The 19,099-nt window shown below is 48.7% G+C and overlaps 1 protein-coding gene across 1 annotated transcript in view; it reads right to left on the bottom strand.

Annotated features, from left to right (window-relative positions):
• LAMC2 (laminin subunit gamma 2) overlaps nt 1-11,747 on the bottom strand; it is a 38,388-nt gene extending 26,641 nt beyond the window's left edge. The window contains exon 1 of the mRNA XM_077824496.1: nt 11,645-11,747. Coding sequence (XP_077680622.1) covers nt 11,645-11,747 — 103 coding nt within the window. The remainder of the gene's footprint in view (nt 1-11,644) is intronic.
• Nucleotides 11,748-19,099: the final 7,352 nt, after the last annotated feature.

Here is a 19,099-nt window from a genome sequence, read left to right as displayed (position 1 = left end):
AACAGAGGGACCCCAGTAGCTCTTACACCCAAGGGATCAGGTTTGGAGGTTAAGTTTTCATGTGCAAACATACCGCTGGTAAAGGATGCCAGCCTGAGAGTTATGGATATCAAAGCCCTGTTTAGCCATAAAACACGCATAGCACGGGCAGTGCATTGTCCCACTAACATGCCCCAACTTTGACCTGAATGGACCGTAGGGTTGCCAATTTTGGTTGGAGGTATTCCTGGAGGTTTCATCACCTGACACAATCAGTAATTAAAGATTAATCTTTAATTCCTGGAGACTCCAGGACAGTCCTGGAGGGTTAGCAACCCTAACGGACCACTCTATCATCTAGCCATTTGTGTCCTTAGTTTAAGCCAGGGGTGACCAAACTTACTGACCCTCCGAGCTGCATACAATAATCTCCAGAAGTTTGAGGGCTGGGTGCACCAGCCAGGGCTTGGGGGTTCAGCCCCACTCCTGCCGAAGCCCCGACAGGCATCTCCCGCAGGGCTGAAGGCCCGAAACCCCGCCTCCCCACAAGGCAGAAGCCCCTAGCCCCACCACCCTGCTGCAGGGCAGAAACCCTGAGCTCCCCCATCCCCAATCTGTAGGTGGAGAATGGGGTGGGGATGTGGGGGGCTCTGTGAGCTGCACTTGAACTGTAAAAGAGCCCCATGTGGCTCACGAGCTCGGGTTTGGCCACCCCTGGTTTATGCCAATTGGTGTTAGGTATACTGGGTTCTTTTGGTGATTTGGACTCCCGGGCACCACCATAAGTTTTCTTAAGAAAGCAAACTCCTGAGGCTAGATTTTGCAGGAGGCCGAAGTCAGTTAGTCACTTCTAGAAGTCTGACACCACAGCAGAGCTCACAATACGGAGTGCTGTTGGGTTGGGATCGCAACAGATTTAAAATAAATATTCTCCCCCCAACCCCACCCTTCAGTTTAGCTATATATTGAACACCAACAATCACACACACAGCCAGATTCTGAGCCTCCGTGAACTGGAGTCGCTCCTTGTAGGTCAGTGGAGCGATGCAGGTTTATACCAGCTGAGTATGTCCAAACTTCCTGGGAGAGCAAAAGGGACAGGTATTTAGGGCAAAGGGAAAATGAATTGAATCTAATCTTTTGTGTCTGTACAAATGGTGGGGGCAGCATCACTATTTACAATGAAACAAAGGAGGAAATGGCAGAAATACGTCCAGCACAAAGTCATCTGCAACAGAAAGTAACAAGTGGTGTTTGTTCAGTGCCTTACGTGGGGAGAAGGCTCAGAAATAAGGAACCAAACCAAAGGGGAAGGAGAAGCGAGGGAAAGAGGCCACACAGCACGCAGCGCGCTGGACAGACGAACACCCGCCAACCTGGTACCCTGTCACCATGCAGCGATGATGTCAGTCTACGACTATCCCCAGCCCACCAAACAGGAAGAGTCTGCATAAGCTCTTCCGAACTTGCTGAGAATCCAGGGCAGCTGCTGGCAGTGCGGCTGTTTGGTTACTGACCGTGGTGCTCAGGTTCGCCCGCAGGGCAACTGCGTCACAAGGCTGCCCTGCCCCCTGGAACAGCTTGCGGGTCTCTTGCAACCACTGGCCAGGGCCTGCTGCTGCAGGGGGAGCGTTGGGTGCAATAGGAAACTGGGCTGAGGACGGGGCACAGCTGGCCTGCGTGTCTGAGTGTGCTGGTTAACAGGGAGAGGCACATCACCCGATGAGGCCAGCTGGGCAGAATGGTGTGTTCAGAAATCGTGCCCTGTGCTCACAAGCCCATCAGCATCCAAACACTCCTGTGGTTGGAGATGAGCAGTAGAACTCCTGGGAGCCCCTGGCAGCAGCAGCTGTACGTTTGCCCCAGCTGGCTGCCAGCGCACACCGCCAGGTTCAGACACAACACTGGAATTCCAAACACCTGAGACAGACCTGGGGTCTGCTAACGCTGCCAAACCAACCAGAGCTGATCTCACCCTCTCCACCACACAGCAGCACGCGCCTTCAATCACTGCTCCCTGCACTCAGCAGCATCTCAGTGCTGAGACCCGCCTCCATCCTGCCAGGATGGGGGTCGGACTCACCTCCTCCTTGCTTCAACTCAGCCACTGACTCCGTATGGCAGAGCCCAACTCGACATGCAACAGCACGTGGACCACACTGGGAGTGAGGGGGGGCGGCTGTAGCCTGGGGAGCCCCAGTGCAGCTATGTCCCCAGCCAGGGACATTGCAGCATCAGAGATAGCAGATATCCCCTGTTTTACGTATCAAATGTGGTAATTGTTGGCAAATACTCCATATCATTAATGTAAAGTTGCAACTAGTTCTCTGGCATTTTCACATGCAAAACCCCTTCAAGCAAAGAAATCTCTTCAGTCAGGGATAAAGAGCCAGATCCTGTGATGTGCAGGGCACCTCCCACCCCACTGCAGCCTTTGAAGAGAGGACGCTGACATCACTTGCAACATGTCTGTAACTGTACGCTGTTTCACGTGTAATTTTCTGTTTCCCTTCACACTGTCCCTGCCTGCCTTGTTTCTTCATGACTTCTTCAGAACAAGATTCCAGAGCTCAGAAGAGTTTCCTACTAAGATCTCCTGCAAATCTGTGCTCACTGTCAGAGCCACGTGTACCTGCCACCCTCTGCACGTTCCCCACTTCCACACGCAGATAGGTGTGACAGCCTCTCTCAGCCTGTGAATAACTTGCACGGCCTCCCAGTCTTGAACACTCATCTCCCCCAGACACAGAAACCTGCAGGATGGGCTGAGTTGGGCTATAGACATTTAGTAATAACATTTGAGCATCTCTCCTGTACAGAATGACAAGTTCCCCCCCTCACTCTCTGGCTGGCTAGCTCTAATAAACCCTTTGCCAGTATAAGCTGCATCCACACTAAGAGACCTTTGCTGGTATGATATATCAGTATTGTTATACCAGCAGAGCCTTCCAAGGAACAGATCTTCAGAGAATGGATTCTCTGAATGGCCTACCTGGGATGCTGCTTGAGAACATTTCTATTGCTGTGTAAGCGAGCTCTGAAGGAGCTCTTCCCTGAAAGCTAGTGACGAGCTGGGGAGAAAAGGCTTCAGGACCAGACTGTATGTATATGAACACAGCTACTCTGTGTAGGTATACAGCAGACAGAGCTGTGTTGCCCAAGTGATCAGTTTTGGCTGCTGTTGGGTAACAAATCACTTTAGTAAGATGTATACACACTCTTTCCTTAATCTGTGTATTAAACAATTTTAACTTTAGCTTTAATAAAAAAATTTAAATTTCAATGCAGGGGTAATGAAATGTTATTACCTTTATGTATGAGTAAAGGGCAGCAGAACTGTATTTAGCCTGTCCAGATTGAGGGGGTCACCCTCAACTGAACTGAACTCACTAAGCAATGGGTCTGGATGCCAGATCCCAGTGGAGAGTGAGGGGGATGGGGACAGGTGTTCCTGCCTGGAAGTGTGGGTTCTGCGTAAGACTCCTAAGTGCCATTTAACCTACCCCCTCCACTGTTTAAAGAAAGAGCTAATTAGGCTCCATTGAGTCTCTTGTTTTATTAAGGGATTGCTAGAGCTGAGATCACCAGTAATCAGGTCTAAGTGCTGCTCAGATCTGCTGTGGGCCAGCCTCCCTGCGGATGAGACTGCCCACCTGCACGAGCAGTGAGGTACCCACACTGAGAGCTGAAATCACCGGGAACTGGGTGGAACTTCGAGAGACAGATTTGCAGAGGTCACAGTAGAGAAGCAGGTGGCAGCAGAAGGTGACAGCACAGGGCCATTGGTGATGGAGCAGATGATAGTGCAGTGGAGTGAACGGTGGCATGCCCAAATAAATCTGTTAGTCTTTAAGATGCCACTGGACTCCTCGTTGTCAGAATGAGCAATGGTGCAGCAGTGACACAGTGTGAAATGTGACCCAGTTGCGGTGGCAGCGGCAGGGAAGGCATTGCTCAACACTCCTTCCTCCTCCAGATGGGAGGTGAACTCACATGAATGCACCTCTCAACGCTGGGTCTCCCCTGCCCAAGGACAGCAGCTGGGAGTGGGAGGCACTGGAGGGAGAGGGAAGTGGAGTGTTAAAGGCAAGAGATCTTAGTTTGTTGGACTTTTATACCGCAAGGTGAGAAATGGAGGCAAAGGACACTGCCCAATGTACTCTGGGGCAGGAGTTTTGCTCATGGTCAGATGTGTTTCAATCATGGTTGTGGTATTTTCTCTAAATTAATGCCAGGTTCCTTTCCCCTTTGTAGTAAAAATTCTCTCTGCCATACACAGACTCAGTGCTCGCAAGAGGGGAAGCATTGCCTCTTAGAGGCGCACAAGGGTGGTGTATAATTTTCCCAGATTACTGGGTGGGGGCTCGAGCTGGTTCTGTGTTGTATGGTTAAGGGGACTCTGGATATTGAAGCCAGCCCTTGTTGTTGCCAACTCTACCTGGCAGAAGGGTTACAACTGAAGAGAATTACTTTATTCTGTTCAAGGCACCAGAATTGCTTTCACGTACATGGCACACCCAGGCATGTCTAGACACAGATCACTTTTCAGTACCACAATTTTTTTAAAAGAGAAACTCAAATGTAGGGTCAAAGTCCCCTTTAGGAGGCAGTTGAAAGGACAGGGCCTTGGTTCCTTAGCAACTACAAGTGAGACATTTGGTCAGCGGGAGGACAAAGATGTTATCAAAAGAACAGACGGGACTGAGAACAGAGAGACAGGAAGAGAGGAGCAATTTAGCAAAAGTTTAGAACGTGGGGAAGATGTGGGGAATTGGATGCAGACTGCTCTAGGTCACTGGCTCAAAATCATCCCTATCTGCAAACTATTTGGAAATTGTAATGTCTCAGCTTCTAGCATCCAAGTGTCTACATTAGAAAAACCCTGCAAATCACTGGCCACCTTGAATCAGAGAGGCCAAGGACTGAATGGGCCATTGGGGTGAGCTGCCCTTGTAGAGATTGTCCCTGCTAGGGAAGTCCGACCTGCTGCACCCCATCTAGACCAAGAAGTTGGGTTTCCCAGGCTGTTAATCCAGCATCTTCTACCAGCGCTAACCTCACTTTACAAATGGAGACAAAATGCAGAAGGGTGAAGGAAAAGGGAGACACTGGAAAGAGAAACCAGGGAAAGTCTCCTAAGACAAATAAGAGAGGGAGACAGAGAGAAGCTTGAGAACAGAAAAAAGAAGAAATCTCTTGCTTAGGAAAGGAGAGACACTGATCGGAGGAATTCCAGAGCAAGCAGAAATCTGGTTCATAGACTGAGGACAGGTAACACACTGTAGCCATTTTCCACTTCCCTTGAGGGCTAACATCTGCCGCAAGACACAGAGCCATCCATGCTGCAGAAGGGGATAGCCTCTGCCCTCTGTCCCTGGGCTGCTGAGTGGTGCTGGCAATGCTCACTCCCCATCGCCACCTGATGGTTGTGCTACCCAGCCCCAGGGTGGGCAGCATGCAAGGGAAAGGCTCCTAGGAACCTGCTTGCCCTCCAGCACAGCTGCAGACCTAACTCTCCCCTGGTATTTTAGCACACTGATTTTTACTTAGGAATTAGACCCATTGTCCCCTTCCTTTAAAAATGTTGTTCACATTTGTGACCCACCATGCTGGGCTAGCCCTTTACTCCCACCACCTCGACATACAGTGCCCAGCACACCACCCCCCCAAACACACACTGACGTCCTCGCCCATGCACTATTAACATGCATGGCTGACAAACACATTTACATACATCAGCCAAGGCTGCTAACATGAAGAAGACGCCATCCAAAGGCAGGAGGCAGTAACCAAGATAGGTCCACTCCAGTAACATAATTCTCTTCTTGCAATCCCGCCACTGGTAGACTGGTCTGTTCCAGAGCCACAGAAGTCATTCCTTGAGCCAGATTTCTCTCAAAAGGTTTCCATTCTCATTTGACTCCCTTGTGTGGTTAATGCTGTCTGATCACATGGACACAGCATCCAAGAAGTTTTTGCATATCCCCGAAGTTTGGCCAGGTTGTTAAACTGGTGTCAGCGCATCCTACGGGGGATAAGAGCAGGGCACATTTTCACGTCTTGCCTTTGCATGGAGCTGTGAGCTACGTCTATAGCCTTGGCCCAGGGCAACAGATTGGGCTAATGCATTATTAACCTGAAGTGGTGTCCCATAGTGGACTGCGTGTTTGTTCCTATTGTTGGGCTTCCCCCAGGAGCCTCTGCCTGGGAGAGCTAAAACAGATTGTTTTAAAAAAAACCCTGAACTGTCTGAGTTGATAATGCGATGCTGTGTTTGAGGGCTGAGGGAAGAAGGGGATTTACAGTGGAAAAGCCCTTTCCTATCTGGTGCTTAGAGGCCCTACCTTGGGAAAACTGAAGTCTCCAGCTGTTCGGAAAAGGTGGGGCCTGCAGATAGAACAGCTGGGATTCTTTAATGCTGTGCCAAGATGTGGGTGTCCAGAGTACGTGCCCAGCAAAACCTCATTCTCAAAGCATCCCTGATACTAAAAGAGGGAGAAACTCTCGCCTGCTGTTCTGATCATGACTCCAGCTTCTGGAGGGCGGGAGCAGGAGACAGGCAAGCCCTGAACTCCCCCTACCATTGCCTTACTCTTAAATTCATGCATAAAGAAGGGTGTGTCTATACTAGGAATGCTATAGTGGCACAGTGAATTTTTTCCACTGCTGTAGTAAATCCCCCTCTCCCAGAGGCGGTAGCTAGGGTCTCAGAAGAATTCTGATGTCGACCTTGCAGGGTCCAACCTGGGGCTTAGGTTGGCTTGATTACAGTGCCCGGGGTGTGGAATTTTTCACAGCCCTGAGCAATGTAGTTAAGCAGACCTAACTTTGTAGTGCAGACCAGCCCTTAGAAAATTTTGTCCTGGGTATCTGGCTGGTGAATCTTGCCCATATGCTCAGGATTCAGCTGATTGCCATATTTGGGGTTGGGAAGGAATTTTCCTCCAGGGCAGATTGGCAGAGGCCCTGGAGGTTTTTCGCTTTCCTCTGTAGCATGGGGCACGGGTCACTTGCTGGAGGATTCTCTGCTCCTTGAAGTCTTTAAACCACGATTTAAGGACTTCAATAGCTCAGACATAGGTGAGAGGTTTTTCGCAGGAGTGGGTGGGTGAGATTCTGTGGCCTGTGTTGTGCAGGTCGGACCAGATGATCATAATGGTCCCTTCTGACCTTAATATCTATGAATCTATGAAAACCCTGGTTGTTCCTGAATCTGTGCAACTCATATTTCAGCTGTAGTGAGGAATGAAGCTGGCAACATTACCGACCAAACCAGCGGGCAAAGAGTCTCTTCAGCAGCTGGGAACCAACACATTTAAATGTAATCAAGCTTCCACGACAACCATAACCTCTCCCCCTTCTGTGTAAGGTCTCATGGAGATGGCTGAATCCACAGGCAACCTTCTTTTCCTATTTGTTTATTCTAGGAGATGAATAAAACCAGCAGATGGTCAGGTCAGTGCAGCTAGAATTCACTGGTGGACTGCCAGCTCCATAACAGACTCTTCAGTGGATTGTGCCTGCTCTAGGCGAATGACACCGCAGCCCACAAGGTTTTGTGCCGTCAGGCATGCGCACGGGTCACTGAAAGTCTGCCAAAGCCTGGAATTCCTCCTCATCGCCACAGAGTTGACAGGCTCTCTGGAGCAGGGAGCCCAAGCCATGTCCCAAAATGGGGAAAGAAGTTCCGTTCTCCCCCGACATCTCAGCCATGTAGATCACTCGTCAAGCAGGGGAGAGCAGAAAATCTTGCTTGCCTCCATGCACTGGCCACATCTTGCATCAGTCAGCAGCAGCAGCGTCACCAGTCTGCCTCTGCCCACAAGAAGTCAGAGTCGTGGCTTGGCAATACTATTTATTTCATTGTAATGAGCTAACCCATAACTCATGTCTCTGCCCTGCACCTCAGCTGTAGGCACTGTGGCATTGCTATGCTGAGAGATACTGGGTGCTGCTTGAATCACAAACTGCTTTGAGACTGGGTGTGAACGCACCCTTCAATTAGCATAACTGTCAGGATGAGTTAAGGGGAAGCCCCTCCCACCCACCCACCCCCGAGAGAAAAGAGGATTGTGAACCCACCCAGGAGTTCTGGACTGAGGGTATGTGTGCACAGCAATTAGACACCTGCTGCTGGCCCCTGCCAGCTGACTCGGGCTAAGGGGCTGTTTAATTGTGATGTAAACTTTTGGGCTCAGGCTGCAGCATGAGTTCTGGGACCCTCCCACTTCACAGGGTCCTAGAGCCCAGGCTCCAATCTAAGCCCAAACGTCTACATCTGTTAAACAGCCCCTTACCCTGAGCCCCACGAGCCCAAGTCAGCTGGCACTGGCTAAGCACAGGTGTCTGATTGCAGACAAGGGGCTTTGGGGGAGGGGGTCATGTGCACGTGTGTGTAAAAATGACAGAGAGGCTCAGAGGAGGAAGAAAGCCAAGCAGGAGCCGGCGAGCACAGCATGGCTCAGGAGAAAGCTAGAGAGAGTTTTTGGGTCAGGTCCTGGCTAAAGCAGCTTGGGACTGTAAGCTAGGAAACTGCTCCTTTTGTTCCTATTTCCTCCTGCATTCGGAGAAGAGGGGCTTTGTACATTTCTTGCAAAACTGCACCAAAGAAAATCCCAGACTCCATCAATTTCTACTTCCAAACGGAACGTCCCCAGGGCCCCGAACTTTGACTAGCTGCTCGGGTCAAAAAGGGGCAACAGTATTAATGGAATTCAGCAGGCTGCCTTGTTCCTCCAGTGGGTCAGTATTTCTCCCACACGTGCTCTCCAGGGCGCTGCAATTCCCACATTGAATGTATTTAGCATCAGTGTTTCCTGGGAGGAGCAGAGGAGTGGAGTTTGACGTTGCAGGACGATGCCTCTTCTGACCTGACCCTGCTTTTCCTACGCACATTGCTCTGTCTGGGGCTGGACAAACACAGAAAGACAGAGGTGGGGAGACATGGCACAGATGTACCCCTTGTCTGGTTTCCAAGTGGCATACACAGCACTGTGCCAAGCCAGTGGAGCCTCCCAGGCCTCCGCCAGGCAAAGGCCTGAGTCCGAGATCTCTAGGCCAGCCTGAAGAGCGCATTACTTCAGTATGAACCCTGGGAACCTGGCAGGATCTGTACATCCCAGAGGAGAGTGCAGAGGAATCCCTGTCAGGCGGAAAGGAGCAGCCCAGGGGTGGCTGTCTTTGCTGATCAGCAAGCCCCAAACACCCACCTATTCTTTCCGACAGTTAAATGTCACAGGTGGAAACACTTGGGAGGGCCAGCCCATGGCATGTGCCAACTGCACAGAGCTCTGTATATCTCAGGGACCCAGCCCAGCATGCCAGCTCCTCCACCCCATCACAGCAAGATGAACCTGGGTTCAACCCTTGCCAGCTAGCACCCAAATCCAGCCCATTCCTCCAGCCCCAGAAAGACACACACACACACACCCCAGTATCCAGCACTCACTCAGTCTCCCCTCCAGCTGCCAAAGCCTCCCTCACCCCCGAACAATGAGAGTGCCTCCAATCCATGTGCTAAACTCTCCCCACTTGAAGGAGACAACAAACACTGCTAAGCCCCACACATCTGACTCCACCCAGGGTCCTGATACATCCAAGGATGTTTCTCCCACCAGAATTGCTTGAGAACCAGCCTTTAACAGACTCAAGGCACAGGTAGCCTAGATCTCCCTATCTGGCACCAATACCTGCAGGGGTTGGGTACAGGCAAACGTCACTGCCTATAAACCCACAGCCAACCGAAAAAGACACGCACGCCACAAGTGACACACAGCTCGCACCATCACACATAATGGCACATGGAAAAAATTGTTTCATGCTAGTGCACAGCCTTCTGTCCCCAAATCATTATAAGCAGTGCCACGCTGACAACCAGGCATGCATGCACTGAATGACACACTGCAATACCAGGAAACTTTTAGTGTCAGACACCTGCCTACATCACAACATACACATCTATTAGTACAATGGGTTTTGCTGAGCAGTTTGAAACACCAGCATCTGATCTTCTGTAACTAAATGAGAATTCAATATTTAGCTAACCTGATTTAAATAGCTCAGTTGTAAACACAGTTGTATTGATTGTGAGGACATGGCTGGTTGGTGAGTGCAGGAGAGAGTACCAACAACATTAAAACTGAGCTACTTATATTAACTGATTCAGGACGTTTGTAATAGATTAATCCTGTTGAATGAGAGCCTGTCAATAATTTGCCGTTGATTGTCACTTTATACCAAGTGCAATAAAAAGTTCAAAGTCCACATAAATTGAATGTCTGACTACACAGATTCATTTGCTGCAGGGAAAGGGAAGAGAAACTATGATGGTTTATTAAGAGATTTCATTTCAGATATAATTATATTTGTTATAATAATCTGATTAGTGCTGCACCTTACATGAAAACAGATCTGTTTTTGCAAAACAGAATTGTTTTCAATACTTCTTCCTTTACTTTTTCCACCATCTCTTGGTGCGTTTACATTAAAAATAATTAAAATTATAGACCCTACTTCCAAACCACTAAAAATTAAAATGTATTGAACGTGAATGCAAATACATTTTGGCAAATATAAAATATACACAGCAGCACGCCTTTATCAATGTACTTACAGATGCTGCCCTCAAACTGACAGTGTTAAGCAAATGTCTATAAACAAACTTAGATGCATGTCATTACCTACAACACACATTCAAGTCAGTCACAAAACACACATAACCCATGACAGTGTCACATCATTGTATATGATACACAGTAGCAGCAATAGCCATAAAGGCAGACTAGCTTACATGGTCTATGAAGACCCTATTACTGTCAGTACACACTCTGTAACCATACATGTAAATACAATGCAATGTAGCAAAACATACTATACAGGCAAGGTGTCACACCATCATACAGCCACACACACAAATAATTGCACTGTCACAGTACCGGTCACAGTCGCCCATTCAAACATGTATAGATATACAACCAACACCATCATACAAAGTATCTCGCAACATATAAAAACACTAGTTGTGTGGTGTCACAACAGATAACTGGACACATGTTCACCTGCAAGCTGCAAACACTGGGTGTGCAGACCTGGTCTAACACAAAACATTTTGAAAGGCAAATCTCCGCAAGATCTGAATTCTGTGTTACTAAACCAAAAAGGCTCTCCTCTTCCAGTTTGTGCACTGGCTTAGCAGCATACACTCTGGGTTACTAAAAGTGCTATATTAACACAATGCAGCATAACATAATTAGCATGTTCAGACCCAATTCCTCTCAAACAGAGAGTCTTTAAAGAAAGTAGTTACACACCAGTAAGTTATTTAAAGGGGGTCCCAGAATCATCTGGGCTACCAATGGTCCTGATGAACCAATGCAGCATTCCTGTGATGTTTAAGTGCCAAGGAAATCCAGATAAGAGTACCTAGTGTTTATTCCCAACCAAAACATTACCACTCCCATCCACAAGCATCTCTGAGAAATCCCAGGAGGAGGGGAGTGAGATCTCACAGCTTAGTGCTGTCTCACCTGGGGGCTCTGTAGCAGGTAAGGTCATTTGGAGTACCCTTCAACCAGTGCAGAATTAAAAATAAAAAATTTAAAAAAAAGTTGTAAGTGAAATCAGTTTTCTAAACGGAAGCAGGACGATCTAATCATGTAAGCCTCACCTTCTCTTCTGTCGGTACCAATGGCTGCAGGCAGGAAGACAGAGACACAGAGGCAGCTCAGGGTTAGCAGCCAGTGCAAAGTCATTTCTGGGGATCCAGGCATGAATACACAACACAACACACCAGAGCAGAGCCAGGAGCTTGCAGCTGGCTTTCCAGTGTGCTTTGCTTTCTCTTCTCAGGTGGTTTTATCAGCTCCTGTACCTGAGTCACTCCCGACACAGGAAGAAAGCATGTGCCCCAGTCAGACTTACTTGGTGAATAAGGAGAGCCCAGCCCATATGAAGCAGACACACCCAAACCTCAGATCTCCTTACCAGCTCTCGGGGCTGTCCTACACCAACCAAAACAGCAGCACAAAACCAGACTGGAGGGAGGTCTGGAGGGATAGAAAGACACATCAGCAGTGTGAGCTTCCCCACAGTCAGTGCCAACTGGGGTTCTAGTAATATGTTTCCTCTCCTCAGCAGAAGCCCCTCAAAATTAAATAAAAGCCACTGCAGATGCTGTGAATCCTTCATTGTACCCAAGCCTGCCACTGAAATCGAGGGGGCCGGGTCTCAGTCACCCTCCCTACTTTAGAGTGCTCTTCGTGAATTGATCACCACCACCTGTATTACAGCCGCGCTAGAGGCCCCAGTCAAGATCAGGGTCCCACTGTGCAAGGTGCTGTACGGATGCATTGTGAGAGACAGTTCCTGACCAGAAGAGCTGGCAATCGAAATAGACAAAACAAAGGGCATGGAGAGGTGAAGTGACTTGCCCCAGCTCACACAGCAGGCCAGAAACAGGATTAAAACCCAGGTCCAGTGCCCTATGCACGACACCATATGCCTTCTGATTACGGTCACAGGTCTCAGCTGGGTATAACTACACTTGACCTGATGCCTTGGTGAACTGCCCATGAGCACTACCAGCTCAGGGAGAAATAGTTAAGAAGCACTACAAGCTCAGCCTTGAACCCAAGCTTTCTAATCATCTAACTGGTTATTCTACTCAATGGGCCCTGAGCCCCTGGTTTGAAATCCAGTCCAGTCAATGCTTCTGCACTTACTGCTGCTCTGCTAGCTTCAGAGCCAACCTCAATCTCTAATTCAGGCCGTTAATGTTTAGGTCTCCTTCCAAATCTCTTAAACTGCCCAACAGCCTCCTAAGGATTAAATTCCTAGTGCTGACTCTATGCTGCATGGTTCCTTGCCAGGGGATCAGGAGCAGCATTTTGGGGAGTCCGTGAAGTGCAACCAGCATGATGCCACTGCATGGTTGGGATTCCCCTTGGCCATGTTTACCTGCCTCTGCTTTTGAGTGATCTTTTGTTAGAGCTTTTTTTCTTTTTTAATTTAACACAGTGGAGCTTAGCCATAGGCTGTGACAAGCAATAAACCCAACCCACCAAGGTGCCACTGATGGCATGCCGATTTCTGCCACCCAGGATTACCTTATCTGATGTTTTTTTAAAAGGGTAGGCATAAATATTCCCAATGTTGTAATTAACAGCGGGGTCTTGCCAAACTACCTTGTGGGTCGTTCGCTCATTTGGTGAAGTACATTTAAAAAAGATTCCGTGTGCTGCGAAATACACAATTTCTTCCACTTCTTCCTCCACCGATCTACAAAGCCAGCATTACACCATCCACCCGCCAAGCAGAACTGATCACTGCAGTGTGTTTTCTATTGCCCAGCATATCTTTAAACACCCCTGTCAATGGGACTTCTACCACTTCCCCAAGAGAACAATGCAGCTCATTGTCAGGAAGATTTTCCTGATATTCAATCAACATTTTTCCTTATTTGATTTCGTTGCATTACTCCTCCCTGTCCCCTTTCACACCACTCTAACCAATTCATCTCCTTCCTTGGGGTGTACCTCCTTCACACACTAGCTGGATATCTCCCTTCCCTCTTACTCATCCTTCAAACATATTTACTTAATCTTTACTCATCAGTCATTCCCCACCAGGACTAAGTCATGATGTCTGGGATCCTAGCATTTAATGCACCCCAGACATTAACCAAAAGATACCTTTTAAAACCTTATTTTCTAGACAAGCCAGTTCATTTGGACCTGGAAGAAAAGAGTGCATCCAGTCCCCCACAGAAATGAAATTGCATGTGACATTCTGTTTATATAGTCACTTCGGTATGATAGCACAGTTTGAAGAAGGTCTTAATAAATAACAAGGGGAAGAGTTCGACCTCCATTTTGTTATTAGTTGGGGAACTGTAAAATGAAAATGATCTCTGATATCAGCTATAAAGGTGCTCTCTCTCTCTTCCCTTGCCCCTTACTCTCTGGGTCTGATATTCAACTAGATGGATTCATTGTAATGTAAAAGCAACATAGCAGTCTCTGGGCTTTGCTGGAGAAGGTCTCACCAATGGATCAGAGTGGTTGTAAAGACTGACCTAATGATTTAACAGTTTGGTATTAAATGGTGTAAAAGAGTTTCTCTCCAGTGCAAGAATCCTAGGGGGGTTTCCATCGCTGGATTAAAAACAGACTGCCATCTAGGAGGAATATTCTCCAAGGTTATAGACTCTAGGTTAATATGTCTGTAAAGATGGCTCTGTACATTTTGAAAAGTAAATTTCAGGCTAATTAAACGACCATAACTGACTGTCCCAGAGACTGCAGTGCAGAATAGGTACAGTGCTGATTGCAGCAGTACAACGTCCCCCATACTGCTCCCATCAGATGGGCCTTGATCTTGTTCTAGGGGGGAAATTTCTTTAAGTAAGCAGGTAACTCTGGTTCTATGCCAATAATTAAATGCGTCTCTTTATGCTAATGCTGCCAACAAAGCTACCAACCACAATACCTTTTCTGAGGGGTGGGGCAATGTGGGCACTAGGGCCTGGACTGAGACCATCTGTTTATTTCCTATTTGGCTACTGACCAACAGCTGATTTAGCTTTCAGGATATACTGACCTGGCAAGATTTATACCAATGACAAGGTGAAAAGGATCAATAGCCAGTGAAGCAGTGTCATAAAGCTGTTTTTGATGGTTGCAAATTGGATCCTTCAATTCAGATGCGTCATCTCTGGCAGCCCCACTAAAAAAAAAAAAAAAAAGAGTTCATTCCATCAAGTTAAACGAACAGCATGAACACTTACAGTTAGACTAAAACCTGAGTGCACAAATTGGCATAGGATGCGCCCCCGGACTAGAGTGACCAGATGTCCCAATTTTATAGGGACAGTCCCGATATTTGGTGCTTTTTTTTTATATGGGCTCCTATTACCCCCCACCTCATCCTGATTTTTCACACTTGCTGTCTGGTCACCCTACCCCGGACCATCAGCAACCGTCATTTTCTGGCTCTATGTGCCTCGCTGCATAGAGATTTGCCAACCCTAAGTTTCCATTCTACCTCTGTGCAAGAACTAGGAAGTAAACCAGGGTCAGTAGTTTTAAAAGAGATGCTCAGCACAACAGGGTAACAAGCAAATTCTGGAAAGAAGTTAGTTTACATACCTGAGGGAGTATGAGCTGGTGGATACAGCACTTGCCTAGGACTCAGGAGAAAAGGGTTCTATTCGCCTAGTGAGATTTCAAGGGGTTGTTAAGAACAGTAAGAACAGCTTTTCCTTATACAGCCTGAAAAATCTCTCTGCTGTGTCCTTTAAAAGATTATTTTCCTGACACCACATATCCCATTGCAGAGGCTGTTAAAGGGCAGGAAAAGTTTTGCCTGTACCACCAACCGGACTATTAACAGCCCAATCAGTGGTGCTAACTGAACCATCAGGGACCCTTTTTGAGCAGGTGTTTTAGTCAAAAACCGGACACCTGGCAATCCTATCTAGGAAAGCCACCAGAATGGGGAGCCTGTAAGAGGTGCTTTTAGAGAGGAGAGCCTCCTCTACAGAGGGCTGCAGTCAGCAGGCATCAAGGAGGGCCAGGTCTCAGCCAGGGGTCTTGCTGACACTGGCTGGAAGCCTGGCTGGCAAAGATCACCGGCTGTCCTGGGAAAAGAATCGCAATGCATGGACATCCCTGAACCCTGATTCCAGAGAAGGGTCTTACTCTGGTCAGGGCAAGAGGCCTCATACCATGGGCAGAGCCTGGAACAGAGAGGACCCCTGGGGAAGAGCCTGGGTAGAGGTGAGCACTAGACTCAGGCGTAGGGTGGCCACTGACACATCCCCAGAAAACACATGATCCCCTCAGTTGTCCCTGACAGCATGACCTCGTACGCACAGTGTGTACTAGGGCACACTGCACAGACTCCATTTTGCAGAGCGTGCTGCCCTCACCAGGGTGACCTCACGTGCATGGTGGGGGACAGGTGGCCTCAGAATGATCTAGTTACCCAGCTGAGATGTTGGGGTGAAAGTTTCGTTTATGTTCTGCATTGGCTTTTCTGTTAATAAATGAGATTTAAACTCCGAAATCAGGCCCAGATTTTTAAAGGTATTTAGGCATTGTTGTGCCCAGCGTTGCAATGCCTAAGTCACTATGTCCCCAAATGAATACCTGCAGCCATGTATAGACATCTTGCCTGATATCATGCATTATGCAGGGGCAGTGTAACGCCAGACCTTGGTCGCTGGCAGGCAGGATTGAACCCAGGGCCTCTGGAGCTTACTGCATGAGCCTCTACCACATGTGCTAAAAGCCAACTAGCTAAATTAGACTTCAAGTGAATACCTGCAGCCATGTATAGACATCTTGCCTGATATCATGCATTATGCAGGGGCAGTGTAACGCCAGACCTTGGTCGCTGGCAGGCAGGATTGAACCCAGGGACTCTGGAGCTTACTGCATGAGCCTCTACCACATGTGCTAAAAGGGATTTTAGGCAGCAGAGGTGGTAGGGAAGGAAAAACGCCAATCCTGTTTTTTTGAATGGAGAGCATGAGGTAGAAGCCCTTTACAAGAGCCTTCCGCTGGAGCGCAGGGTTTAGAGGTGAAGGCTGGAGTACGCACGCACTGAGTAGTTAGCACTTGTAGTGGTTTACCTCTTCAAAAAGCTGAATGCAGGTTTTTTGCCCTCATCTCCGTGAGATATCTGTGACCCAGGGCATGCTCAGTGCCAACTGGCATAGGGGATACACATAGTTTTACAGGGTCCTGTGGGTTGGGTGTATGCCTAATAACTCACCCATGGGGAGGCACGTGAAGTCTCTACTGAGATCCAGTAGCCTGCTGGTGGCCATAATCATTGCAAAATACATATAAGTATATTATTTATGAAGTTATCACTCTATAATGAAAATTATGTTCCTAAGACAAGACAGGGTCTCCATGAGGTTACATGTGTCAGACAGGTTTGCATCAGGCAGTGGGTAATTGACCCTTATTTCTATGTCTGGTCATAGCGTATTGTCCACTTCACAACAGTGGCCTATTTGCATACTGAGCCTGGCACTAATTAAAAGATTGTCAAAATCTACATATAGAGAGAATCTAAGGAACAAAACAATCAGCAGAAAGCATCCTGCTTGTGCCTAATACCAAAGGATTTGTCTGGTACATCAGGTAATGCAAAGCAATACACAGCATCTTCCACCCAGGGGCAAGCTTACTGTGTGACGGGGCTTAGGAACGGAAGATCATGGCCAAGACTGGCTGCAGCACACTGGAAGCACATTGGTCGAAGACATGAAAGTATCTAGGTAAGTCAGTCCAGGTTCTAGAATGCATGTAACAATTTTATTTTACATGCAACCATCTGTTTCCAGTACTTCTGCTTGCTATCACTAGACACTATACTTTTCTAAATAAACATGCTTGTTTAAACATACATAAACGCTGTGTGTTAAGCAGAGCAGTGATAAAACGCTTACTTACTTTCTCGTAACTGTTGTTCTTCGAGATGTGTTATTCACGTCCATTCCACATTAGGTGTGTGTGTGCGGCGTGCACGAGCAGCGGAAACTTTTTACCTTAGCAGCTCCCATCAGGCCAGCGGGCCCCCCGAGTGGCACCACTACGCCCCATGTATACACCCCCACCGGCCCGACCCCCTCCAGTTCCTTCTTGCCGGCGACTCCAACAGAGGGGTAGGAGGGTGGGTGGTGGAATGGATGTGAACAACACATCTCGAAGAACAACAGTTACGAGAAAGTAAGTAACCCTTTTTTCTTCGAGTGCTTGTTCACTTCCATTCCACATTAGGTGAATTACAAGCTTACCTCTGGATGATGGTAGAAGTCATGGAACAACTGCTCCGAGGACCGCTCTGCCAACTGCTGCATCCTCTCTGGCCTGCTGGTTGATCGCATAGTGGGTCATGAAGGTGTACACAGAGGACCAGATCGCTACTCTGCAGATCTCCTGGATCGAGACCTGTGCCAGGAACTCCATGGAAGTCGCCTGCACCCTGGTCGAGTGGGCCATGACCGCCGGGGCCGGAACACCTGCGAGCTCATAGCACACCCAGCTTGTAATCCAAGACGAGATCTGCTGCACCAACACCGGGAGGCCTTTTACCCTCTCGGCTATGGCCACAAAAAGCTGCGCAGATTTGCAAAAGGGCTTGGTGCACTCCAAATAGAACGCCAGCGCTCGACACACATCCAACGTGTGCAAGCTGCGGTGACTCAGGTCTGTATGGGGTTTCGGGAAGAACACCGGCAGACAAATGTCCTGGCCCAGATGGAATTGGGACACCATCTTAGGGAGGAACTTGGGGTGTGGCCGGAGCTGCACCTTGTCTTTGTGAAATACTGTGTATGGTGGCTCAGAGGTGTGGGCCCTCAGTTCGGACACCCTTCTGGCTGAGGTAATGGTAACCAGAAATGCCACCTTCCAGGAAAGGTGGAGGAGAGAACAGGTAGCAAGGGGCTTGAAAGGGGGTCCCATGAGTTTAGAAAGGACAAGGTTAAGGTTCCATGGAGGGACTGGGGGGCGGGAGTACGGGAACACCCTCTCCAACCCTTCAAGGAACCGCCCACCATTGGGTGGGAAAACACCGAGCCCGCCGAGAACCCCGGATGGAAGGCAGAGATGGCTGCCAGGTGCACTCTGAGTGAGGACGGGGCTAGCCCTTGCTGCTTGAGGTACAGGAGGTACTCCAGAATGGCCTGCACCGGGGCCTGGCCTGGCCGCACCTGTCGGGGTTCACACTGACACGAGAACCTTTTCCACTTGGCCATATAGGCTGCCCTGGTAGAGGGCTTTCTACTGCCAAGCAGAATCTGCTGCACAGGAAGGGAGCACTGGCTCTCCAGGGCGTTTAGCCACAGAGCCTCCACGCCGTCAGGTGCAGTGACTGCAGGTTGGGGTGGAGAAGCCACCTGCTGTCCTGTGTAATGAGGTCCCGGTGTAGGGACAGGACTACTGGGGCCTCCACCGACAGCTCTAGGAGCAATGTGTACCAGTGTTGGCGGGCCCAGGCTGGGGCAAGGAGGATCACCGCCGCCTGTCCCTGTGCACCTTGAGCAGCACCTTGTGCACCAAGGGGAGCGGGGGGGAAGGCATACATCAAGCCTCCTCTCCACGGGATC

The sequence above is a fragment of the Eretmochelys imbricata genome, chromosome 8, assembly GCF_965152235.1.
Source record: "Eretmochelys imbricata isolate rEreImb1 chromosome 8, rEreImb1.hap1, whole genome shotgun sequence".
NCBI classification, from domain to species: domain Eukaryota; kingdom Metazoa; phylum Chordata; order Testudines; family Cheloniidae; genus Eretmochelys; species Eretmochelys imbricata.
The sequence above is the reverse complement of the archived record's forward strand: the minus strand, read 5'-3'. Positions and strand labels throughout refer to the sequence as shown.